Genomic DNA, 27,024 nt, shown 5'->3' on the forward strand with positions numbered 1-27,024 from the left:
ACCTCCGGGAAAAAGACAGAGCATCAAGAGGAGGGATGGGATTGCCATCCCACAGTCAAAAATTCTGACCCAAAATTGTTCCTGTCTGAAAGAACTGCAAGAACAAAAATGGAGAAGAGCCTGAGGGAAAGGAGGTCCAGTCACCCGTCCAAATTGGTATCCAGCTCAAGGGAGCCTCCAAGGCCTGACACTATTACTGATGCTATGTTGTACTTACAGACAGGAGCCTAGCATGGCTGCCTTCTGAGAGGCCCAACAAGCAGCTGACTCAGACAGATGCAGGTACTTACACCCAACCAATGGACTGAAGTCGGAGACCCTGTAGTTGAATTACAGAAAGTCTGGAAGGAACTGAGGAAGAGGGTGACCCCAAAGGAAGACCAGCAGCCCCAACTACCCTGGACCCCTGAGATCTCTGACATTGAACCACCAACCAGGCAGCATACAGGAGCTGGTCTGAGGTCTGGGAGGAGGAGGAATAGGATGAAGAACTGTGGGAGGGCAGACCCAGAGGGGGCAATGACTGGATTGTAAAAGGAATAACAGTAATAAAAAACAAAACAACAACAACAAAACAAACAAGCAAAGCTAAGAGATATCTCTTAAAGCAAAGGTAATAGTTATTTTTCTATGTGCTGTGGCTAAATGCCTCAGAAGCAACTTGAGGGAAGAAGGGTTTATCTCATCTTACATCCATCGGGGGCTGTGTTGGGGGAGGGTGTGTTGGGGGAGGGGCAGCTGTCACGGAGGGGCAGCAGAAGCATAAGGCAGTTGGGCACTTTGCATTTTCAGTCAGGAGCACACAGAGATGAGTGCCGTTCTCCACTAGCTGGAACCCCATACCAGGGAACAGCACCGCATGCATGGGTGTGATCTCTCTCAATTAATCCAATCTAGACTACCTCTTTCATTCCTGGAACGGACTGGAGACTCAGACACAAATCTACATAGGCGTCATCAGTTACTTTTTATAAAGATGCCAAGAATCTGTAGGTGTAAGATGATCTCTTCAACCATGTTTAGAAAAGTGGATACTGACATATTGACTCATTAAAATGGATCCAGTTCTCACACCATATTCAAAACCAATTCAAAATGGATCAAAAACTTAGAGGTAAAATTTGGAACTGTATGAAAACTCAAGAACAAACTACAATGGCATAGGCCTGAGCAATGACTTTAAAAATATATTATCCAACATGCAGAGAACAGAAGACAGACAAATGGTATCCCGTCAAGCTAAGAGCTTTCTACACAGAAATGGAAACAGTCAACATTACAAAGCGGCCTCTATGAAATAAGAGAAAATATTTGCAGACAGGAAGAATGAGTGTGGTAGACCAATTGTACAACACTATGATATAGGTACTGATATTGTATTAGACCTGTTGAAAGTTGTTAAAAGATGCCTGGTATGCAAGATATATACATACATACATACATACATACATACATACATACATACATACATAAATGTCAGTCACAAAAAGAAACTCAGATAATATGACAACAGCTTTTCCTCATACTTCATAGCCAGGACTTTGCTTTGAGGAGGAAATGGGTTGCAAGTCCTCACCTATGACCCAATTAGATAGAAATTAGAAGCCTTAGAGTCTGTTCCCTGCAGTACAGCAAAGTGAAGTCAGGTCAGAAACACATCAACTGATCGGAATGATGAAGGTCATCCACCACTCCATAACTTACACAAAAGGGAACATTCTGCCAGTCCTTCCTGAGACCAGCCGATTTGAAAGGAGCTGTTTTTATGATAAGACATCGTAGGTACCAACAGTTTTAGCCAACAGTTGTTGCAATAGTGGAGTAGCCCGTGTAGAAAGTGCTCCAGTAGGAAACCAAGTATTACGGAAACCTTCACAGAAATGCAGCAAATGAAGAGAAGAACAGGCAAGTCTGTGATAAAAGGGATATAAGTTTGATGTAATGAAAATATGGAAACTATAGGATATAGCCTTAAACTAAAATATATTTTATAATTATAATTAAAATTTAATCTGGAGGAATAGGGTGTTTTATTATAACATTAAAATTGTATAAGATATATATATATATACATATATATATATATGAAAAATCTTATAAAACTTGGAAGTGGACATAGTCATCAGAAGAGGTTTTTCACAATTAACATAATTATAAACACATGTTCAGAATCTGTTCAACTCAAACACCACGTGCAAATATAAGGCGAATGCCGCTGAGCGGCGAGAAGGAATAATACGCGCCAATGCAAAAGCATGAGGAATGGTTTGCACCAAGTGTGGACAGACAGAAAGCTTTGCGTTTGGAAAATTCATCACCGTACTCATTTCCACTACAGCTATGTAGACAGGGTTATTCTCCAAAGACACAAGTCACAGCAAGCCGACTCCCATTGATGAGGCTTCCCAAATCCCCAAGACAGTCAGCAAATTGAATGATTGGGGCCAAAAATCATGCACAGTATCCACTTTCTTTCAGAACCACATAGTAACGCACATAGGGAATCACGTTGCTCAGCTTGGGCTGAGTTTTCACTTGGTATCTGAGCCTTTGGTTTCTAAAGGGTCGCTTCCTGCTTTGAGGTTAGCCGGGATTGTTTTAGCCCTGCTGATGCATGTTTTATGTTCTAGTTGAATCTAGGTTATTGGGCTGTTCTTCCTAAAGGGGAAGTGATGGTGGATCTGGAGAGGACACATTTGAGCCACAAATCTTTTCAGCATGACTGATCTGGTTCTTGTTTGCTCTATCAATCAGCCCTGGGAACATTACCTTTAGGGGTACCTGTTACATGGGGGATATATCAGGATTTGCTTAGGAGAAAGGTTGAAGACGATCCCAGAAATGGTGGTGGTGGTGGTGGTGGTGGTGGTGGTGGTGGTGGTGGTGGTGGTGGTGGTGGGTGGTGGTGGTGGTGGTGATGGTATTGGTGATGGTGATATTTAAAAGGTGACACAGATACTGTTCCCTTACCTCGTCCAAAGCCCAGCACGGCTCATCAGATTATGTTTGCTGTCTGGGAAATCTGATACATCCCAGAGAAAACATGAAAAGACAGGGTAGGGAAGAAAGGAGCTCTGGGAAGCATTTCCTTCTCTCCCGGTAGCTGTCCAAGTCTTCACCAGAAACCTGGCTCCCACGTGAGCATCCCACAACTGGCATAGCAATTTACTTGTTCATAGTGAGATGCTTATACTGGTCATGTCGAAATCTCCCAACTTTACTTTTAGCCTGGATAATTTGATTTAATCTGTAGAAGGTGGCCTGGTCAAACTCAACAACTGGCCATGGCCATTTGGATGCAATCCTGGTACTCAGTGGAATACTTAAGAGTAGATGTTCATGGGTCATGACTATAGCAACTTTGTAAGTAACCCGAAAACCCAAGGAGCCAGGAGGCTAGCTAAACACCACAGATTAACTTCCTCTAGATGAAGCATCCTTCCTTCATTAAAATGCAGACCTTAGCAGTCAGACAAAGAATTTGGGCTCTCTATGAACTGTCTAAGAGAAAAGTAGCATCTCTGTCCTAGAATCTCTGACTGAAATTTTGAGTAATTCATTTACCAACATGAGCAACAAATACAGAAAACAATACATAAATCATAGATGCTAATGAAACAGCATAGAGATGCTGCAGACATTCCAAAACATTATTTATGTTTCATCCCGTTAGAAATTTTTGGCTTTTGACCAATTGCTAGTAATCACTATTTAATGTGTTAATAAATAAGCAGGGATTTGACAATTTAATGTGTTTTACATTTCTAACATGTTAGTGATTACATTGAGTTATTATCCTAATTATTTTAACTCTGTGTTATTTACTTTAGGATCAAACAATTATTCTGGAAATGTGTTTGCCTTCTCCAGATTGCCAAAGGAGTCCTTGGCAAAAAGCATTAAGAATTCTGCCATAGAGCATCAGCATTTCAGGAAACGTGACACAGACAACTGGGTCTGGGGTTTGATGCCTCTTTCCTCACGCTGAAAAATTGTCACTTAATATACAACATTTTTCACATGAAGAAAGTTGCATGGGCATGCAGAAAAAAGCCCATTTCTGGATGTTATGAAATATATAATTGAAATTTAAAATTTTTAAATTACTTAGCTATTAATTAATATGTCTTCTGTCTGCTAAAATAACCTAAATACCAAATTGGGTGCGGTAACATAAGTTAAATACTCAGGAAGCTTCTACCACACTGATCTTGGCCAAGTGAGTGTGTGGCCATTTTTCTTTGTTTGAGCCATTACAAAGGCAACCTTCGGAAACATGTTTGGTCTGCAATAGAGAAGAAGACCAAGTGTGCATCATTCCTTTCTTATAGCTATCAGATGATCAAGCAATATAGCTATGTAAGCAGTGATATAATCATGTATAGGAACTCAGGTGAGCACCAAAACACCATAGTGGTGACTGTTACATTTTACTTTGCCACGTGATACTTATTTTATAACACTTTAAAGGAAAATATATAATTTTTACATGGAATTCTTAGATCATTCAGATACACGCCAAGACCCAGACCCAAGAAAATGAACAAAGCAAATTGGTATGATAATGACAACAATGACTATGATGATGATGATGATTTCCAAGACAGTTGGAGGCTTCAATACATACCATCCACAGTGAATTAAACAACTAGACAGAAAACTATTAGGAAACTAGAGAAAGAACATGTTTCTACTTCCCTTATAACCCAAAGAAAATTGGAAGCATGTGTCCATGCCACTGCTTGTACAATAGTCATAGCAGTGTAGTTCTCAGGTGTTAAAAATGCAGGAGCAACTCAGATACCTATCCTTGGAAGGATGAACAGGTGAAATGTTACATAGCCATTCGATGGAATATTACTTAGCACTAAAAAAGGGCTGAAGTCATCGGACCTGATATGGATGCATCCTGAAAGCATGCTAGGAGAAAGAAACCTGTTGTCTGATACACTCCCACATGTGTCCAACTTTGGAACATTTAGACACCACGCTGTCATCGACAAAGCTCACAGAGAGGGCCACACAACTGAGCTACAAAAATCATTCCATAATGTGCTAAGTCAGCTCTGAATTTTGAGGCACATTCGTAGCTATCCTTGGTTAGATGTAGGCTTGCCATACCTGCAGGTTTCAAAATGAATAAGCCTATGGAGGCATGATCAGATTAGTTTAAGCTAAGGATTGTACAAAAAGGGAATATGAAGCAATAGAAAGAGTGTTTTTGCAGCCAATAAATAAATTAAATAAAATTAGGTAGTAGTAATAATTGCACAACTTTATAAATACATTAAAAACTGCTGAATTGGACACATCAGGAAGGTGGACTTAATATGTTGTTGATATCTTAGGAAGCAGTTACAGTCTTTATTAATTTGTTCTTTGACAATCTGACCCTTGTATAGAATGCATTCTGACCACAGAGCTCCCTCCTGTGTCTCTTACTCATCTTCCACCCCTACCCTTCCTCCCACCAAACTCCCACTCCACTTACAGATCCTTTTGGTTTGGTTTTGCTTTTTTAAAAGCACTTACCTCCCCCCCCCAAGGGCTGCCTACAAGAGATCACCAATCCATTTTCTGACCCTTCACCAGAACACAGTCTACTTTAGTGTGAACCACACTCTATGTGGTCCCTGACTTTTATTAGCCAGTTGTTCCCTTTCCTTTAATGTGTTTAAATACTTACAGTGTACATAAAAAGAAAACATTATAAAATGAAACCCAGATATAGCACACAACCCAGAAACACATCTCTTGCTGAAACACAGCATTAACATTTACAGTGGGTCACCTCCTTCTCTTCATTGCCTTTGGAGCTCACAGCGAGGGCCAGGAAAGCCCAGAAGTACAGCCTGTCACACAAAGCTACCCCCCATGCAGAAAGACCAGTGGCCACAGTGTAGCAGTTATGCGGTATATTCTAATCAACACCTTGTACCTGACAATCCTCAGCCTTGGCACGATATGATGGTCCCTTGGAGCAAGACCGTTTCTAACTACCTTTGGATAAGAGTTGGCCAGGAAATCCAGGTAGAATGTCTATCCATGGTATTTAGGGATCAAATACTCTTAAATAGCTTTTATATATACCAGGGAATTTAAACTCTTGGTTGGAATACAGTAATAACACAGGGAGGGAAAACAGTTCTTCTGCAAGGTGCTAATATGAAAAGAAGACATTAAATGATATTGTAACGTTGGTTAAATAAAACCAAGCAGGGGAAGTGTGATCAGATGTCACTAACATATATTAAGTATTTCCAGTAGATACACTTCACCTAGTCATTCGGTGGTATCAAGAAGAGCATAGCTAGCCATCACTAAAGCCAAAAGAAAACAAACAAAAAAGCAAAAAGCTGATGACTCGTTTTATTCTCCCAGAACCTAACATGTGTGCGGTAGTACTCTGAGCGTTATAAACAATGAATTCTGTCAGGAGCAGAGGCACAGAGAGAGCGCTAGCCCAGGAATCCCCATACTCGAGTCACAGGTTCCTATCCACCAGTTACCCATAGAAGCTCCTAGTAGCCAATGGTTCCAGTTAATGTCAGCAGTGAATTGCGAGTCTCCCTGGCGAGCACATGCAGCCAAGCACACGAGCAACGCAGATGGGTAAACCGTCAAAGGATTTTAGCCTCTCCTCACATAATCACTGTGACTTCACCTGGATTTCATCTACGTGTCAAAATACGTTCATATCCAGCCAGAGGAAGGGAATGCTCATGTCAGGGCTCCATCAAAATTCCAAGCTAAGCAGCAAGAACCCTGTGTTTCTTTTATTCTCCAGGGTCTGTGCTTGTCAAACTTATTTGAGTCTTAATGAGTGACAGAACCTTCAAACTACAGTCAAATCCACTTAGAGGAAGAAAACAACAGTTGCTGTCACTGCGACCATATTGGCTGGGCTGTTTGATGTAAATGACTTCTTCACTTCTGATGGAAAACGCCTGTCCTTCAGAGAAATGAAGTGCTTGAGCAAAGTATGAGACCTTGGATTTAAAGTCCCTAGGAAAATAATTTCAACATGGCATAATTCTGCTTTGCAATATTGCTGTCCAGGTTGTAAGCCTGCCTGCACCCGGATCGCTGCTGAACACTGCGTGTAAGAGATGCCTACGACCCAGCGGTACACCGTGAAATAGTGAAATCGAAGCAGGCAGGCCTTCTGGAACTGGAGAAACAAAACAACTCTGCTTTCTCTCAAGCACTGACAAATCCCACAGCATGAGAGCTCCAAGGTAACTTACACTTTTCCCTGCCTATGAAAACAAATACTCTGGGATGGGACTAAGGACTAAGGTGTGATTCCTTTCGTGGATGTCATGAATGAGAGAAGAAGCAACGTGACCATGGATGGATGGGTTTTATGTCATTTCTGATGACATCACCTTGCTGGAGGGAATTTGAATGAAAAAAAAAAAAAAAGAGTCACCAGGACAACGTCACAGAAGGCCTTCATATTTTTTGTATTTTTGGAACAGAATGCCTTTGCACACAAACCCTTTGCACCAGGCCTTCTGGAAATGGGGTAACTTTATTGAAGGTCTGGGGCCAGCTAAGGTTTAAGTTACATTCCATAGTATGGTGTCTCCCAATTCTGTCTTCTCTCTCTGGCCCAATTCTTTTTCTGGAAACACTAACTCTCCCTTGGAGTTCACCCAGCAGGAGTTCTTGGCAAGTGGCACTTTCCTGAAGGTGTGATTGTTTGCAGTTGCTGCCAAGATATTGGGTAACTGTCACCATTAATAAAAGAAGAAAGCAAGACACAGACAAGCACACCTCTAAAGCAAAAAGGGGTGAGTTTTTAGTCACCCTCTCCTCTTCCTGCACGGATGCAGAATCCCTCTAACAAGACCCAGAGAACACAAAAGTGACTTCCCTTACTCAATAAATAAGTAACTTTTGACACAAGACTGACAGTGAGTCAAGCAACTTGTACAAAGGGCTCTGGCTCAGAAATGTTGACTCATTTACCCTGCTCCATCTCACTCTGGCCTGCAGAGCCGTTCCATTTCAGACTTCAATGATGGGCACTCCACTAGGCTTTTTGGATGAGTGGCTCTCACCTCGTGACCTTCAAGCATCAGTTGTGACAGACACAAAGGCATTCTTGGTCAGCAACTTCAGACTTACTTGTATTCCCGTGACTCTGGTCCTCTAGAGAAGGAGCTCTAGGTGTCCAGGCAGGAATGGATTGGCTGGGGGGCGTAGAGGGCACCCCTGTGTTCTCATATCTATTTACATGGATAACACCAGGCACTCGAACTTCACCATCAGTGACCAAAGGTTCACTGTCATTTGATCTGAAATAAACCTTCTTTAATGTTCCTGAAAGACAAAAATGCATATAGATATATATTTGAAACATTTCTCAATGTGTTATTGTTTTTTTAAAAAAGTAAACATCAAGGGAATGTTAGTGTTATTTGCCCTTCTGTCATCCTATGCAGGCAAACCCAAAAAATAAGACCCAAGCTACTTTTAGAAGCACCATCGTCATGGGGACAGCGGCTAGTGATAGTTTCTTCTCTCACAATGGTTATTGACCTTCCTAATGCTCTGACCCTTTATTATAGTTCCTCCTATTGTGGTGACCCCAATCATTATTTTAATTACTACCTCATAACTGTAATTTTGCTACTGTTATGATGGTAAGGTAAATATACCCCCAACCATTATTTTAGTTACTACTTTATAGCTGTTATGTTGCCACTGTCATGAATTGTAATGTAAATACTTTTGAAGAAAGAGGTTTGGCACAGGGGTTGCAAGCCACAGGTTGAGTTCCATTGTCAGACAGCCTTCGAGGAAGACATGACTTTCTCTAGTAGCACAGTTACAGCTGTGTCTGGAACACAAAGAATGTGGGGCATGTCTAACCCGGCGGAGCTCTACCAGGAATAAAAGATGATGAGCCCAATGGTGTTCTCGTCCCATTCTCTGTTTCTCCACGTCTTCTCATTGCGTGCCCCTGGACCCATGCTCCACATGGCTCTAACCTATCCCTACCCCCTAAAGTCACGGAGGTAGGCTTGCTTTCAACCCTACACTTCTCCCAAGTTTGATTAAATTTGGACATAAATAAAAATAGCCAGACTCAAATACTTACCACAAAATGTCATAGAAACAAAAGAAAAAAGGATTAAATCCAATTATAGCACAAAAGAGATGGATGGGATAAATTACTTTCATCTTTAATCAGAACAACATAAAAGGATGACATAAGAACGAGCCAATGAACTCAGATTATTGACTGGTCACATTCACAGAACAGAGAGTCAAATGTAGGATTATTGGAAATGTCCTTGTTTGTTTTGTGGCAGAGTTTTTACGACCCTGAAAGAGATCACGTATTTTCAACTCAATCAAAATACTAGACTTGACTTTGTGAGCGTAGCACCTGCGTCAAGCCCAACAACGAAAACAAACGAATGTGATATTGACCTGTCCTTAGAAATACCCGAGGGAGATGTCTTTTCCTAAAAACCATTTACAGTGAATGATCTAATTGGTTCTCACTTTTCTAGATATTCCCAAGGACCATTAAACACCAAAGAAATACAAATGCAATGTTTACTACCAGTCTATGAAAATACGTTTGCTCTGCATGAGGAAAACATTAACTCCAAATCAAAAGAGCAAAACAGCCGTCCCTGGCTAACTGAGGTCAACAGTTTCACCTGACAAAGGATTCTCAATAAAATGCTGGGCACAAAAGCAAGCCTTGGGATGCAGACAGCACAGTCTTCGAGCACGCGTGGCTGTGAGGAAATGTCAGGCACTCGGGGAAAGCAAGGAGACCATGGTTTGCTATCTTCACATGATTCAGAGTCTACCACAGGTCACAGGAAATGCATAAGCTGCATTGCAAAAAGTGCATAAGTTTACATTTGACTCCCTGTGAATGTGACCATTAAATAATCCAAGTTTATTGACGCTTTCTTATATGTTTTAATATTGCTTGCGATGCCTTTTCTGTGTTGATCACTCCCTTCCTTGCTTATTTCTGCATAGGTTTTTTCTTTCAGGTAACACTACTATTAATGGGGCTGAGTAGACAGCCAGTCTGTGAACATACTTCCAGCAAATACCCATCCCTTACACTGACACCTCTGAGTAATCCTACGACAATCAGTTCCTTGCCATATGAAATGCCTCATCAGTTGTTCTTAATACTCTTATAATCGTTGCGCTCGTTAATAACCTTGCTTGTATTTTTTAGCCTCCTCAGGGTGGTGAACACGCTGCTAGCATCTGCCTAGCCGAAAAAGCAGGAAACAGTGGCATTCGTAGAAAACACTAACTTCGAAAACACATTTCTTTCAAATAACAGGCAGCTTCTAGCCCCTTAGCTTTGTATGGCAAAGCAATTTGCAGGAATGCAGAGAAAGATGTTTGACAATTGCTGAACACCTTCCACCACACTGAACACCTTCCACCACACTGAACACCTTCCACCATGCTCAACACCTGCCACCACACTGAACACCTTCCACCACGCTGAACACCTTCCACCACGCTGAACACCTTCCACCATGCTCAACACCTTCCACCACGCTGAACACCTTCCACCACGCTCAACACCTTCCACCATGCTCAACACCTGCCACCATGCTCAACACCTTCCACCACGCTCAACACCTTCCACCACGCTCAACACTTGCCACCACGCTCAACACCTGCCACCACGCTCAACACCTTCCACCACGCTCAACACCTTCCACCACGCTGAACACCTTCCACCATGCTCAACACCTTCCACCACGCTCAACACCTTCCACCATGCTCAACACCTTCCACCATGCTCAACACCTTCCACCATGCTCAACACCTTCCACCATGCTCAACACCTTCCACCACGCTCAACACCTTCCACCACGCTCAACACCTGCCACCACGCTCAACACCTGCCACCACGCTCAACACCTTCCACCACGCTGAACTCAACACCTACCACCACGCTCAACACCTCCCACCATGCTCAACACCTTCCACCACGCTCAACACCTGCCACCACACTGAACACCTTCCACCACGCTCAACACCTTCCACCACGCTCAACACCTTCCACCATGCTCCATGCTCAACACCTTCCACCATGCTCAACACCTTCCACCACGCTCAACACCTTCCACCACGCTCAACACCTTCCACCACGCCCAACACCTTCCACCACACTCAACACCTTCCACCACGCTCAACACCTGCCACCACGCTCAACACCTGCCACCACGCTCAACACCTGCCACCACGCTCAACACCTGCCACCACGCTCAACACCTGCCACCACGCTGAACACCTTCCACCACGCTCAACACCTGCCACCACGCTCAACACCTGCCACCACGCTCAACACCTTCCACCACGCTCAACACCTTCCACCACGCTCAACACCTGCCACCACGCTCAACACCTTCCACCACGCTCAACACCTGCCACCACGCTCAACACCTTCCACCACGCTCAACACCTTCCACCATGCAGTATTCGCCATTTCCATGCAGTAATAGCAAACAGAGAACTTTTCTTTCTTAATTCTACTCAGGTACTTTTGAGTTCCCATTTTCAATCACTGTTGCCTGTATCTCGGCATCACAAAGCGGCTAAATTTCAAAGGTTAAGCACTTGCCAAGCTTTCAGAATGAGAAAAGTATGCCTCTTTCAAGCTATATTATCAGTAGAGGCTATACTGCATCAAGGGTGTACAGCCCCTGAGTGTCTGGACTCTGAAATAAAAACAATGTAACAAGGTCTAAGAAGCAAGCTGGAGCTCCAGTGACAGCTGCTAAATCATAACGATCCTTTATACCGAGAAAGAGCTCAGAAGTCAGCAGGATAACACTTTCTCTGAAATGGGTCCATCCCAGCTCTCAGAGCCTATGCCTGTGTGGCTCCGTATACCTAGCAGGACAAAGGGTCATTACAGCTGCAATTAAACTAAAGATCTTAAGTTGGGGCATTATCCTGGCTTATTCAACAGATTCTAATATACTCACAAGGGTCCTTCTAAAAGGGGGGGGTGCGTGTGACAGTCATAAAAGACTCAGTGAGACAAAGTTTTTTGAAATTAGAAAAGGTAATGAAACGGATTACCCCTCTAGAATTTTCAGAAAGAATTTTGCCCAGTGAAACCCACTTTAGTTTTCTGACCTTCGTAACTTTGAGATTACAGCGGTGTGCTGAAAGCTACCAAGGATGTGGTCATGCATTAGAGCAAAAGTAAGGTAAGAAACTGCTACAGGTTGCTGAGTGCCTTCCCTCTAAACGGTGAGTTGACCTCACTGTAAGCCTGTGCAGTAGGCAAAACTGTTATACACTCCACAGAGTGTTAGAGAGAAACTAATGTAAGTGTGTGATAGCTAACTTGCCAAGAACAGGCATAAACATAATGACACTTCTTACTCTGATATAGATATGTATATATAGATAGATATAGATATAGATACAGATATATAGATATAGATATATATAGAGAGAGATGACAGACAGATATATAGATAGATGAATAGATAGATGGATGGATAGATAGATAGATAGATAGATAGATAGATAGATAGATAATCATTATATTGTGCAAAAGATGCCTTTGATGTTGTAATTTTATCTTTGTGTTTTGGGCTATGTATAACACATTTACTTCACATTCTCCACGTGCCAGAAACCAGTTCTTTTCTATTAGAACATATGACTTTGTAACATGTTCCTGCTATCAAGATGTACACAGATTATTTAAGTGAAACAAGCATGAAATCTACAAGAAAAATAAATGTAAACCGCGTGCTTTGAGAATGATAGGCATAGGGTGCTCTGCTGACTATAACTGGGGGAGCAGTCATCACTCCCCTTGAGAAAGTCAGAAAGCATTTCTTAGGGGGAAACAGGCTTGGGAATCTTTAAGGAGGATTACAGATTCTCTAGGTTGGAGCAAAGTTCTTGTGGGGAAGAAGAGGGGTGGTGATAGGGAACAAGACATGTTCTAAACAGAACAGAAGTCAAAGAAAATCCCATCAGGAAGTGCTAGAACATGGCTAGCACACTGGGGGCTAGAAGAGAGGCTAGAAGGCAGCAGATGTCAGGCATGAAGGCCAGTGCATGCCAAGGGTTTGAAACATCATGTTGTGATGGTTTTAATGGGTCTTATCACTGTATCTATCTTTAAGGTGATGTTTAAATGAATCAAAATTACAGAGCAGAAGTAGAAGTCATTGTTACAATCTAAGTGGGAAACCTAGGCTCTTTCTCAAGGCAAAAGCAGTAAAGACAACCAGAACTTCCGGAAGCAAAAACCATAAGAACACAAGGGGAAGGGTTGCATATGTGGAACTCAGGAAGCACCCCTGGATGTGGTACATGTGCTCGTCCCTCAGTATTCACCAGAAACTTCATTCTGTTCTGTTCTGTTCTAGTAAGAAATGTGGAACCATCACAGTCTCTGGCTTCTTGGGTACAGCCTTCCAACAAGTTAAAAGCCAAAAGCAAAACTAACAGGTGTTGCTTCTAGGCAGAGGCAGATAATTGCCATGACGACAACCTCCAGATGTTTTAGGCAACAGCCACAAAGTTCAGAATAGCAGCTGATCCATTGGTGCAGACCCTGGAAGACCTGAATGGTATACACTCGCCCACCAATATCCCACAAATCACCTGTAGAGTGAGTGAAAAATTAGCCTGTTTTTGTTTTTGTTGTCATTGTCATTGTTGTTGTTGTTGATGTTGATGATGATGATGATGGTGGTCGTGGTGGTGATGATGGTGGTGGTGGTGATGATGATGGTGGTGGTCGTGGTGGTGATGATGATGGTGGTGGTGATGATGATATTACATATTAGTGTCTAACCAATTCTGCCTGATAAGAAAGATAACGAAGATTGCGAACCCAACCTATAGAGGTTTATTTTGCTGGAACCGTTTTGCATATACTTAGTATGAAATGCCTAGCAATATTTAAGGGCAGGGGGTCAACCTAAAGCAATGTAAAGAGCTCTTGCAGAATGCCTTGCCGGGTTGCCCACAAAACTCTCCCTTCATTGTGCTCCCACACCACATCTGCGTATACTTTAGAGAAGGCACCCATGTGGAATTGCCCACTTCAAGATCCAGAGGAACACCCAGAATCAGCCCTGGCCTCCGCTGTGATTGCGGGTTGCGCATATGAATGATAAATGGAGTGGTGGGACTGGATGGTGCAGCGAAGGAAGAGAGTGTAAGCTGAGAACGGAGCTCGGGACAGATGCCTGGACATTCGCTGGACAAGCAGAGAAAGATGAGCTTTCGGGAACTAAACACAAAGAGAAGAAGGCATAGGCTCTTTGTAAGGCTGGTTCAAATAACTATCAGTTCCAGATACGGCGTATTAGATAAAAAGACATTGGTAGCTGTGATAAGAAAGACTTAGTGTTCTAAAAAGAAGAAAGAATGAAGATTTATTGCAGGGAGGGGAAGATGAATAGGCGTGGGGATCTCTAAAGGATAACACTGGAGCGGGACCTGAGACTATATCCTGCAGTTCAGGGTCCCTAGGAGGATTGCTGATTGGTCCAAGAATCAGAGTTTGAGTAAAAGCCCTTTGATGGTTGTTTCAGGAAGCCTGAGGTATAGATGGAACTCCAGGCTGAGGGCTTTATGAAGGCATGTGCTCGTGTTTGAAAACTCTCTGTTAGTGCATCTGTACCAGAGAGCCAAAGCTATGAAAAGAATCTAAAGATTTACATAAGCAATAAGAAGTGAGGTCGTGACAGATTACCGGGAACCTTATACTTTCTAGTGTTAATAAGAACCTAGAGAGTGTTTCATTTTAAAGTGATGCTCAAAATCCAGCATTGTGAAATAAGAAGTTCAGAGTCTTCTAATTCCAACTTTTTATAAAAGCTATAAGCTGTTAAGAAATTTGCTAAGAGAAATACACACATGGTTTTCACTTCAACACTCTCAAACTCAACTACCACTTAAGGGAAGGAATGCTACTTTTAAAAAAAAAGTACTTTTTCTCTTGAGTTCAAGAGAAGTATGTAAGAGATATAAATCATCTTTCCCGAGGTCTCACTACCTCTCTGCTTTTTATTCTTCTTCATGTCAAAAAAGTCTAATGAGCCATGTCCAGAGCTTTCATAGCACAAAGAAATCTAGAAAGACGATCTTAGACTTCACTTCATAAGCCTATAAATAAAACAAGAATGATCAACTTTCAATGGTGATGAGTTTAAAGCTTTTGTATACAAGTCTTCAACAGCCTGAGAAGGAAAGATTCAGTAGCCTCCCAGTGAGACTGTTAGACCAGTTTTGCTGAAACAGAACTGACGTGAACAATAGTTTTAAAAGTCAGTCTCTGCCGGACCCTTGACTGTTAAGATTCCGTGGCATATACAAACTCAACCCATATCACCCCATTCTCCACAGAGCACCAAACACAAATGTTGAAAAGTCCCAACCAAAGGGCCAGAGTGGAGTTTAGTGGCAAAGCATTGATCTAACACAGGGTCTAGCCATGCTCCCACCCTCAGCTCCACAGAAGTAAAAAGGAGAAAACGGTTATCAGTCAAAACATTAATGCCAAGAAGATCAATGAGAAGGCCCCACCTCAAGTCCTTCTAAGAGTTTTGTGGCTTCAAATTTTGTGTTCCAGTATAACCTATTTTGGTGTGATTTTTAAAAAAAGCATTCAATTCTATTCCTTTTCCACGTGGATGGATACCCAGGCACCCTAACACCTCTGGCTTCAGAGACCATCCTTTTCCTGCTGTGCATTCTGAGTTCCCTCGCTGAAGAGCAAGCGAGCACATACATGGAGGAGAAAGCAGCTGGGTCTGGGCCCAGCTCTGCCCTATGGGGCACCATGTCTGTTGTAATCCCAGTTCCCATGTAGTTTTGACAACTCTGCCTTTAAAACTCATTATTTTTAAAGTCACCAAGTGTGGTGGCCTCGAAATTTGATCTTCTTTCTCAAAATTGCTCTGGTGATGTAGATATAGGTTGAGGTCCCATGTGAATTTTAGGATTCATTTTCCTACTGGAATTTAGCTAGCTACTGAATCAAAGCTAGACTTCTTTGGGTAGTGCAGTCTCTCTAACAGTAATAAAGTGTGGAGTCAGAGGACCCAGAACATCTTCCATTTACTTCTGTCAGTTCCAGTTGATTCCTTCACAGTCCTATAGATTGCCATGCTCGTGGCTTCAACCTCTTTGATCAAGTTTGTGCTTTATGATCTATTTGTATTTTTGCATGTTGTAGTCATCAATGTGGCATGAAAGCACAATCAATAATGCAAAAAGAGTCACATATCACAGCAAAAGAAAAAGCAAGCAAACCAGAAAGATTATGGAAAGTGTATCTGATAAAGGGTCAATGTCCAAAATATATCAGGTACTCATAGAACTCAACAGCGATGAAACAGCCCAGTTCTAAAAAGGAACGAGAAGTAGACTTTTCTCCAATGGTCACAACAACAGAAATGATCACTGGATGTTCAGTGGTATTAATACTCAGAAAAACAAATACACCCTCGCTGAGATAGCCCCTTGATGGTGTCAGGACAGCTGTTGTGTTGCTGCTTCCTCTGGATTCAAAATTCCTCTGGATTTCCCTTGTGGATGAAAAGGAGATCTCTTGAGATAGAATATCCTAAGACCCGCAAGGCCTCTCTCTGTGGTTATAGAGGCAGTGAACGGTTACTGGACAAAAGAACTTCAGTAGGGATGCCTACAAATTGTTCTTTAAATTCTGTGGATGACAGTTTCATGAGTCATCCACTATGCTGGGGAGAGCTCTCTGCTAACACAGCTGCATGAGTCTCCATGCTATTGAAGGTGATGCCTATCTCACTGGTTTTTTTGAAGGCTGACTTGAGTGGAATCATATCTTTGGTTTGTCAGCAGTGCCATATTCAAGGTGAATAGATAATTATTGCCTACTTGGGAGGCGGTAGGCGTAGGTGCAGACAGACCAGTCTTAGTTCTGTGAAAGTGGAGAAATGGGTAATAAAGTCACACTTCTATGAGAAAAGACGTCATAGCTGGACAATACAGGGAGGTGCAGTGCCTGATGGACTGGCTCAAAACAGCCATTAGGGATGCTTGACTTACCACCAACCAAGTTCTCATGAACACCAGGGACTGAAAGGCAACAGAGAAACAGGTGCTAAGAGAAAATTGGGCATGAGAAAAGGCAATGTTTGGCAGCAAGTTCACTGGGCTTAGTAGGTCTGTGTTCACTGGAGAGTTGAGAAGGAAGTTAATTGAGCAACAACCTTGTGATGGAATGAGACTTTAACACTTGCTGAGCTCCACAACGAGACAGGACCTTTACGGGGTAGGAGAGGTTCCAGAGGATCTAAATGGTTAAGCTGAGGTGGGGAGGATGGGAGTCGTAAGATGCTGAAGTACTTAGAAAGGGATGAGAATGGGGAGAGACAGACAAAGAGTCAGCCTCAGGTGACTGTGATAAAGTTGTGTCAAGCTGGAGTTCCAGAGAGACAACTAGCCAAGAAAAAAAAATGCATGCTGATGGGTTATGAAAGGTTTTATAGCCTGCACAGAGATTCGCAGTGACGTACATGATAACACAAAATAGGTTTAAAACAAGATTAAGCTTGTCTTCGGGGTGGGCAGTTATTCCCTCCGAAGGCTACTATGTACATTTCTCCCCTGCATGAGAATAGACACATGGTGGAGATTGTCTGCCCAACCCAGGCTTCTGTCAATAACCAAGTATAGCCAATGGAGAGGCTATAGCCATGACACTAAAGCAGAGCCTATCAAAACCAAGCACTGTAGAGCAGCACAGAACAGAGTCCATTGAAAGTGTGACATCTAACCAAGCTGAGCTGCACAAGGTGTCGTCGCTGAGCCTGTTATGAGAGATGGAGAGGCGTGGCAGGTCTTCAGTGGTGCCCATGAAGAGGAAGCCAGGAGAGGGTCTCCAACTCCCTAGAGCTAGAATTATTATGAGCTGCCTGGTCTGGGTGCTGGAACCAAACCGAAGTCCTAGGCAAGGGCACCATGTGTTCTTAACAGCTGAGTTTCTCCAGCTCCTGATTTAGTTCTTATTTAAAAAAAAAAAAGAATCTATCTCTCAAAAGTCTTAAACCTAAACACAAAAGTCATATGAACCTGATCACCATATTGCAAACTCAAAAGAAGCTTTATTTCCTTTTAAGTACTTCATGGGCAAGGGTAGGCTGGGAAGTTGTGGAATTGGGGATTTCAGGGTTACTGTGATGATGCATGATGGTACTGTAATTCCCGTTCTTAGAGCTAAAATGAGACAGACACGTGTCCAGTCATCTGCTGATTTACTATTGTAAAGCTATGGAGATAATTATTCCAAGTAATTACTTCATAATGAACTTTATCACTCCTAAAAACACTTGCACAGATATTTCATTTGACTTTTGAAACCAATTTGTGAAACAAAGGTTTCTCATCTCCCAGTGAAGATGAAGTGCCCTACACAAACTCATGTGGCCAAGAAAGAAAGGCCTACAACTGCAACCCCGGAACTCCTGGGGCCAAATTATGCCCTCCCTTCAATATCATCCAGCCCATCGGGATAAAGTGATCACCAAGGAAGTAAAATCCCAAATATAATGAACTTGCTTACACTTCAGTTTCTTTCGGAACCCCAAATCTTTATTTTACATCCACATCTTGAAGTCCATACTGACTGTGTGAGCTGCTGCCTGCCGCTGTCCTCCATAACCTGCTGCCCAAATACACTGGCTACTAAATTCCGCTCTCCTCTTCAGAAGCCCACTCCCCATGCCGGCACGAGCCGGGTAGGAATAGGGAAGACTGGAGACAGTACAACCTGGATCCCAGGATGCCTGAACAGTCCTCGTCAACGCGTGAGCAACGGCAAGAGTTGGGGAAACATGGAGTCATCTACCCCAACAATTAAAATGTCTCTAAAGTAAGGAAGATTTAATGAGAGTTTGGTAGCAAAGATATAAAGTGGCTATGGTGCTCATTACAACAGCATGCAGTTATGAAATACAAAAGGTTTATGGGGCAAGATATTGCTTCACTAAGAAATTGTGCAAAACATAGAAAAAAAATGGTTCTGAGGATGTGTCATGAGATTCCTACTTTGGAAAGGTTTCCAATATCCAAGCAGGGTGTAACTGAGGGCTGGATACAAATTAGTAGCCTCCAAAATGCTAGACTTAGGCAGACAGAATTCTGCTGGGATTTGTCTAGGAGGCATGAAAATGTTTGCACACACAAGAACTCACACATGAATACATAGCAGGATAACAGAAATTATGAAGGCCAAAAGCAGAAAGTAATTCAAATGTTCTTCTATTGATCAATGGACAAGAGTGTACTATCCATACGATGGGGTATTTTCAACCATCCAAAAAAGTGCTGGATTGATTCACATTCTAAAGGTTCATTGTAGAAGAGTGGGCAGAAAGGTCACCAGAGCCAAAAGTGGTGGGTGGGTGGGTAGGTGGGTGGGTGATTATAAGGCAACAGGCTGACTGCATATATGAACTCACATCATGTGTGTGACAGCATGAACAAAACCTATGCAAGTCCAAGTCAGACCAAATCTCAGCACTGGGAGGGAAGAGGGCCATGGGCTTAAAGCCCCACTTATAGCTAAGGAGTTCTCAGCAACTGACGTCTGCTGTGAATGGCGCAATGAGTTTTCTTTAAGACAGCCCCTGGTAAGCCGGACAAGCTTCAAGGGAGAGCCACAGATCTAAGAATCTAGGGACAACACAAACTGGAGTAGAAGAAAAAAAAAGGAGGAGACAAATTTCGATGGGTAGGGAAGGTGGGGTGCATCTGAGAGGAGTTGGGAAGGATGGATATGATTGAAATAGATTATATAAAATCTTCAAAGACCTACCAAAAGTGAAGTTAAAAAACAAAAACAAAAAAACCCCACCAAATCCCTGTTTCAGTAACACCCTCTCCTGCCCTCTGTTCAGTTGTTACTAAACAGACAGGCTTGTAAACATGTGCCTAACTTCACGCGATCATGGGACCTTGAGAATGAAAGGACATGTTTTTCTGCATATATGAGCCATTATTCATAGTATGATGAGAAAGAGTTTTAACAGTGACGGTGGTGTGAGCACCAAACAACACGCCTACCCAAGCCAGAAGGCTGTGAACCAGACTTGATTTTCCTTTCCTCCCTCACCCTCAAATCCAACCCATCTTGATCTCTTCTTATTTTAATGTACCAACAAGGTACATTAAAAACTTGTTTTCAAACTTGTGTTAATTAATCTTCATTTAGGTCAGAGCCAGAGCCACAAGGCAGTCCCCCTTCCCTCACTTCTTCCTGCCAAGTCCAGTATCCAGCTCTGCCATTGTTTGCAAATATAAACATGGCCAGATCTCTTCTTCCTCAGAAAGATCTTCCAACCGTAACCCACTGCCCATCACAGCAAACAAACACAGCCCATCTCTATCCACAGATCCAACTAAGCCCGAATGGACGGTATAGGGGGCATGGAGAGATTGCATCTGCCATGAACATCTACAGACTCTATTTTCTTCTCCTTATTCCCAAAGCAGTAAGACAACTACTACCTTTACGCTCGTGGTTTATTGGGCGTCATGTGTGACCTAAGGGTGATTTTAAGTCACCAGAGAATGTGCATACAAGGTTGACAAATACTCCATCATTTCATATAAGGGATGTAAGCTACTGTGGGTCTTGGTATCTTAGGGAGGCCTTGGAACAAATCCACTGTGGATAGCAAGATATCAAAGTGTTACTTTCCAATAAACATTATATATGATCCTAAGCATACATAAGCAAATAGACATTTCTAGAACTGTCAGTTCTAAATTTGACTCCTAAACCAATTTATGAAACAACAAATGAGCTGCTTTAATGAAATTCCAATTTTTACATCTTTGATGATGGAATTGGATCATCACTGTCTTTCTGTTTGTTTCCTGTTTCATTTGATCGCATGCATCTATGGGAGCCCGAGTTACACCATTAGTGGTCAGCGATTATAGCAGGCTGTTGGTTTTCCCAAGAGGCTGCCTTTCTAGCTTAGTCTGTTGTTTGTTAAACTGAGATGGTACCATGCAAACAAAATAATCCTTAACTCATAGCATTTAATTGCTGGCGTCTTCCTGGCTAAAATTTGACGTGTAACATTTAGAGTGTGTATTGAAGGCCTTGGTTTTCAAAGCCCAAGATAAAGCCGACTTAGTGTGACCCTGGGTCTTCTCCCTCAAAGCTTTGAAGACCAAAGTCTGACCTACTCAAATCCCGACCCTCACTACGGCAGACACAATCTTTTGACATGTGGACTACATCCATCTCGCTGTACTTTCCAACATTGCCATTTTCTCTAACTCGGTTTCCGACGTCCACCTTTGTGGCGGTGGGATTACTTGGCTCCTGAACTTGCTACACCCTTCCACCTGAATTTCTTATTCATCTCATTGCAAAGGACCAGATGATATTTAACTTCCCTAGGTACAGTGCGTCAAAGCCCTGCATGCATCTGCCTTCAGCATGTGTGTCCAACGTGAGCATCTATGAAAAATGACCGGTCGAGCTGCCACTCAGTCTTCACGGTGTTCACACCTACTATAGTTTTCAGTAGAACCACCACTGGCATCAATAGCAGTAGCAAGTCTCGAGGTCACGTGGCTGAAACTGCAGGTTTTCCCATGGGAAGCCAGAGACTAGCCACTCATTCATTTGATACTTTAGGACCTAAAATGTTGGAGTGAGGTATAAACCGCATCCTAATCCCATTAATTTTAATGCTGACTTCCTTTAAGAACAGCATCACAGTTCCAATGACTGGCCCAAATTGGGACCCATCTCAAGGACAGGCCCTAAGTCCTGACACTATTACCTATGCTATGTGGTGCTTACAGACAGGAGCCTAGCATGGCTGTCCTCTGAGAGGCCCAACAAGCAGCTGATTGAGACAGACACAGATACTTACACTCAACCAATGGTCTAAAGTGGGGGACCCCTGTGGTTGAATTAAAGAAAGGCTGGAAGAAGCTGAAGAGGAGGACAACCCCTCAGGAAGACCAGCAATCTCAACAAACCTGGACCCCCGAGATCTCTCAGACACTGGGCCACTAACCAGGTAGCATACACTGGCTGGTCCTAGGCCCCACACATATACAGCAGAGGACAGCTGAGTCTGTATATGAGAGAAGACGCACCTAATCCTTGAAAGACTTGAGGCCCCACAGAATGGGGTGGCCTGGCTGGGTGTCAGGGTTATGTGGGTGTGGGGACATCCTCTTGGAGACGTGGGTGGAGGAATGGGATGAGGAACTGTCCGAGGGCAGAACAGGACGGGGATAACAACTAGGCTGTAAAAGAAAATTAATAATTAAAAAAAGAACAGCATCACTCACCCACGAAGGACAGCAGGATGGCCAGCAGCACGATGAGGGCGCAGATGCAGGGGATGAGCACAAGCAGGAGGAAGCGCAGCAAATTTGTCGTCACCAGCTTCTGAGGACAGCCCTCGCCCACGCTGCTGTCTGCTCTCAAGACCTGATGGAAGAGAGAGAAATGAAACATGGTTTTAATACCACACAGAGGCTCTGTGGCTGGTACGAAACTTTATGTTACAGCGTCCTTTCAGAAGAACACTATTCCTAAGAGGTTTGACGCTGTGTACTTGAGGGCCGGAAATAAGGTAGTCAAAAAATGTAATACGCAAAGCAAGTGAACAACTGCATAGACAAACAAACCCTCTTCTCCCTCCTCCCCTCCTCCTCCTCCTTCCTATTTCTCTTCCTCCCCTTCTTCTTCCCCTTCCTCCCCCCACTCTTCCTTTTCTCCCCCTTCCTCTTCCCCCCATGTAAGGCAATCACTCTACCAACTTTCCTTCTTACTTTTTTGTTATACACTCTGAAATGTTTTTCATTAGATTAACTTCTAATGACATTTCAGCTTGTTTTTCTTAAGAAGCATTTATCACATTAGCAGAATTCTAAACACTGTGAATTATCATGGCAAGAACTCCGCTGAGACAGATGTAAACAACTCAGGGCTGTTTGACACCGTGATCAAATACTGGTGAGTACATAAACAGGACACTAATTAGACTTCATTCTCACTTGTCTCAGTCCCAACCCAAGTCTGCATGCATGCACGCGTGCGCACACACACACACACACACACACACACACACACACACACACACCCCAAGTTTTTAGGCAGTAACACTTCTGTAAGATTGAGTGTTGCTGAGCACATATCTGCTAACAAGTACAACAGGGAGAGACTATCATGGGTGTCAGTGGCACAGAGCCACTCAGAGGGTGTGCCCTGCTGCTCACGCTCTCCCACAGTCTATCCGTGAGAGAGTACGCGAGACCACACGGATGGCTCAAATGTTCTTGTCAGCAAATGCTTTACATTGTGCAAAGTTCAAGCTCCTGTCTGGGAATTTGTTTATTACAAATGGCTAGATGAAGGCAGGGGCTTTCTCAGCAGAAGCCTGAGATGTTGCTAAAAATGCTTCAAGGTAGGACAGGCTGCTGCCCTAGTACCCAGGGCAAGCATAGCTCCTGATCCTTGAACCCCAGTCTTCCTCTTCGGACAGCTTTGGTGCACGTCTGTTAACCTCTGTAATCTTTTGGAATACAATCCTTCAGTCCTAAACTTCCTTCTTATTATATTGTGCAGATTCTGTTCAGGGTGCTGAGCAGTTAAAACCCAAAATCAATTTGCTTCTCTTCCCCTACTTCAAAACTAATCTTTTCCTTATTTCTGTATGTTCACAGAAACTCTACTATTCTAACAACCCCAACACCAGCCGCATCTCCTTATGAACCTGCCACACGTGGCAGTAGTCTTCCTCTGTAATAAATAAGTAACTCAATAAAAGAACGGGTCTGCATAAAACCTTTTGATTATCGAGAGCGCTCCAACAGAATGCTCCTGAAGTATTGTTAGAATGTCCTGGCTGGCCCATCATTTACACGACATGCAAAGGAAAGAAGCTGACAAATCTGATCGGTTCTTCTGAGGCATACAACAAGAAGTGCTCGCCACAAAATACAACGGTGTCTTCAGTAACCTTAAGAATTCTCCATAAAAGACACTGTTTGAAAGGACTGTGAAGTTAGCTTAAGAAGAGCTTCATTTATAGGCAGGCTTTGTTGTCTGCTAGAGCATTTCCACTGCCCCTGGTATAAGACACCAGCGAAGGTGAGTTCATTTAATCAGTCTACAGTTGGTTCTCAAGCAGATAAAGTGATGGCATAATAAAATAGGAAGTCTGTGACAGCACCTTAATCACAGCTCTGTCATTGGACAGGAGGACAACAATCAGATGTGTGTCTGATGGGACTGATGGCCAACAGAGACAGTAACACAATCAATTAACTCAATTAAATATTGAATGCCTGCAATAAGTTTAATGACCAGTGATCTCTCCAAAGCTCCTACCTTATAGAAGATATATTGCCATGGAAACTCAAGGACTACAAGAGGGTATGCTTCAAAAAAACAAAAGTCTAAGAAAAGAAACCCTGAAAAAAAAGTATGTTTGAGGGGAAAATATATCCAGAGAGGTAAAGGTCATGAACTGCCTCTGACTCCTCTCCTGCAGTGACAGAAGCCATCTCATTGGGAAGATGTCCACGGAACTACTTTAGGGATAACTGTCCCAGGCTATCCACAGTAGCTCGTTGCTACCCAGAATGCTGTAGTAAAGCCCAGAAAAGCACACTCAATACTCACAGGGAAAGAATGGGAGGCAAGGAGTTCTAGAATCCCATAGAAATGCATAGCCATAAGTGTGTAACCTCCAGAGACTATACTCCTGACTAGTCTATATACACTTACCAATGGCTAAGAAGTCAATTCCTTTACTTTTTTTTTCTTTTCTTTTTTAAGTAAGAGAAGGGAAAACTACTTAAAGCAACTCGGTATTTCAGCACTGTCTTCTCAGTCACATGGTTTCCTGCATACACTTTTGGCTCCTGTGTCTGGAAATGTTTCGTCAGTTACAGGTCTGTGAACTCTTCTAAACAACATAGACCTGTGTTGGTCAAGGTACTCTACAGGAATAGAACTGAGAACATAGACATGGGATTTAGGGAGCTCAAACCAAGAATCCAGTGGTTATTCGGTCCATGAGGCTGGATATCTCAGCAGGTCTTTAGTATATGCCAAAATCCCAAAGAAGTGGGAACCAATGCCAATGAGAAAATAAACTTGCAGGCAGGCAAAGAGAAAAATGCTTCCTTCTTCCATACCTTTGATATAGGCTACCAGCAGAAGGTGTGGCCCATATTGAAAGTGGCTCTTTCCACCTCGAAAGATCCAGACGAAAACTGAGTCTTCCCACTACAAATGACTTAAGGAAAAATCTCTCATAGGTGTACCCAGCCCCTTGGGTTTTAGTTAATTCCAGATGTAGTTGACTTGACAACCAAGAACAGGCGGCCCAGCAACTGTGAAGCAGCTGCTAAGATGATCCCTAAGCTTTCAGGAGGCTCTGAGCCGTGTCCTCTCAGGGGGTGTTCCTCTCCCAGAACGGAACCTCCTCGAGACTATGTGATGAGCTCAGGCAGGCACCTAGTCAGAACCATACGTATATATTATAAAGCAATCCATTCTGATAGTTCTCTAATCTCAGTGCGGGAAACATACTTCTTATATCTTAAGAACAACATCCGTGTAAAAAGCTGTCGTGTTTGCTTTTGTAGCATAAAATGACGGACTCTCCTCACCAGGAGTACTTTCTTACGTCGGATCATTTCCACTGGGACCCTTCTCCTCCCTGTTTTCTATATTTCTAATTCTGTAGTGTTTGTCTCTTCACTTCCCAATTTGATCACCTTTGTCACAGCCATTCTCTGAATCTTGGGACCTCCTATCCAGTGAGACCGCGAATCTTCTTCCAGTCTGTCCACTCTCCTTTTTCCCCTGTGCCCGTAAACCTGCTTTCGAGTGTTTGAACCTCTATTGCAAAGCCCACTCTGAAGCTCTGAACATCCTTGTTCCTCTGGGTTTCCCCCTCAGAGGAACAAGTTAGATTTTCCATGGTTAGACATCAACTTGACATGAATTAGAATCAAATGGAAGAAAGGTTTTTTTGAGGTTCCATCCTATAGGCAAGTCTGTAGGACACTTTACTGTTGTTGGTCTGTTGTTGTTGTTGTTTTTGTTGTTGTTGTTGTTGTTGTTGTTGCTAATTGACAGAGAAAGACCCAGCCTAGTGGAGAAGTCAGGGTGGCATAAGAAAGCAAGACAATGCATATTAAAAGACAGACAGACAGGAAGGAAGGAAGGAAGAAAGAAAGAAGGAGAGAAAGAAAGAAAGAAAGAAAGAAAGAAAGAAAGAAAGAAAGAAAGAAAGAAAGAAAGAAAGAAAGAAAGAAAGAAAGAATCCCATTCCCCCTAAGTTTCTATTGGCCACAGTTTTTATCACAGCAATAGAAAGCAGACTATCACCCGTCTTTCAAAGCCAACACCAAGAGAACATAACAATCTCTCTCTCTCTCTCTCTCTCTCTCTCTCTCTCTCTCTCTCTCTCTCTCTCCTCCTCCCCCCATCCCCTGTCTGGATGGTGCGATGCTGCTGTGACTCACCGACAGATAACTGGACTGGTGAGTTTAAAACTTCCTTCTCAAACTCTTCGGCTCTGATATTCCAAAGAGAACACACTACAATCTCCACTTTACAGAAAAAGTAAAGTAACGTATGGAGCTTGTCTTAGTCAGAGTTTCTATTCCTGCACAAACATCACGACCAAAAAGCAAGTTGGGGAGGAAAGCGTTTATTCATCTTAAACTTTCACGTTGCTGTTTATCACTAAAGGAAGTCAGGACTGGAACCCAAGCAGGTCTAGAAGCAGGAGCGTTGATGTAGAGGCCACGGAGGGATGATACTTACTGGCTTGCTTTCCCTGGCTTGCTCAGCTTGCTTTCTTATAGAACCCAGGACTACCAGCCCAGGGATGGCACCACCCACAATGGGCTGGGTCCCACCCCTTGATCACTAATTGAGAAAATGCCTTACAGCTGGGTCTCATGGAGGCATTTCCTCATGGGAGGCTCCAT

General features: G+C 43.0%; 1 protein-coding gene across 2 annotated transcripts in view; it reads right to left on the minus strand.

Annotated features, from left to right (window-relative positions):
• Window positions 1–27,024, minus strand: part of Corin (corin, serine peptidase) — a 227,266-nt gene that overhangs the window by 141,482 nt on the left and 58,760 nt on the right. For both annotated transcript variants that reach the window (XM_032916299.1, XM_032916300.1), the window contains exons 2-3: window positions 22,357–22,498; window positions 8,134–8,328 (exon numbers count right to left, since the gene is read on the minus strand). In XM_032916299.1, the coding sequence (XP_032772190.1) occupies window positions 8,134–8,328; window positions 22,357–22,498 (337 nt within the window). The remainder of the gene's footprint in view (window positions 1–8,133; window positions 8,329–22,356; window positions 22,499–27,024) is intronic.

The sequence above is a fragment of the Rattus rattus genome, chromosome 11, assembly GCF_011064425.1.
Source record: "Rattus rattus isolate New Zealand chromosome 11, Rrattus_CSIRO_v1, whole genome shotgun sequence".
Lineage (NCBI taxonomy): Eukaryota > Metazoa > Chordata > Mammalia > Rodentia > Muridae > Rattus > Rattus rattus.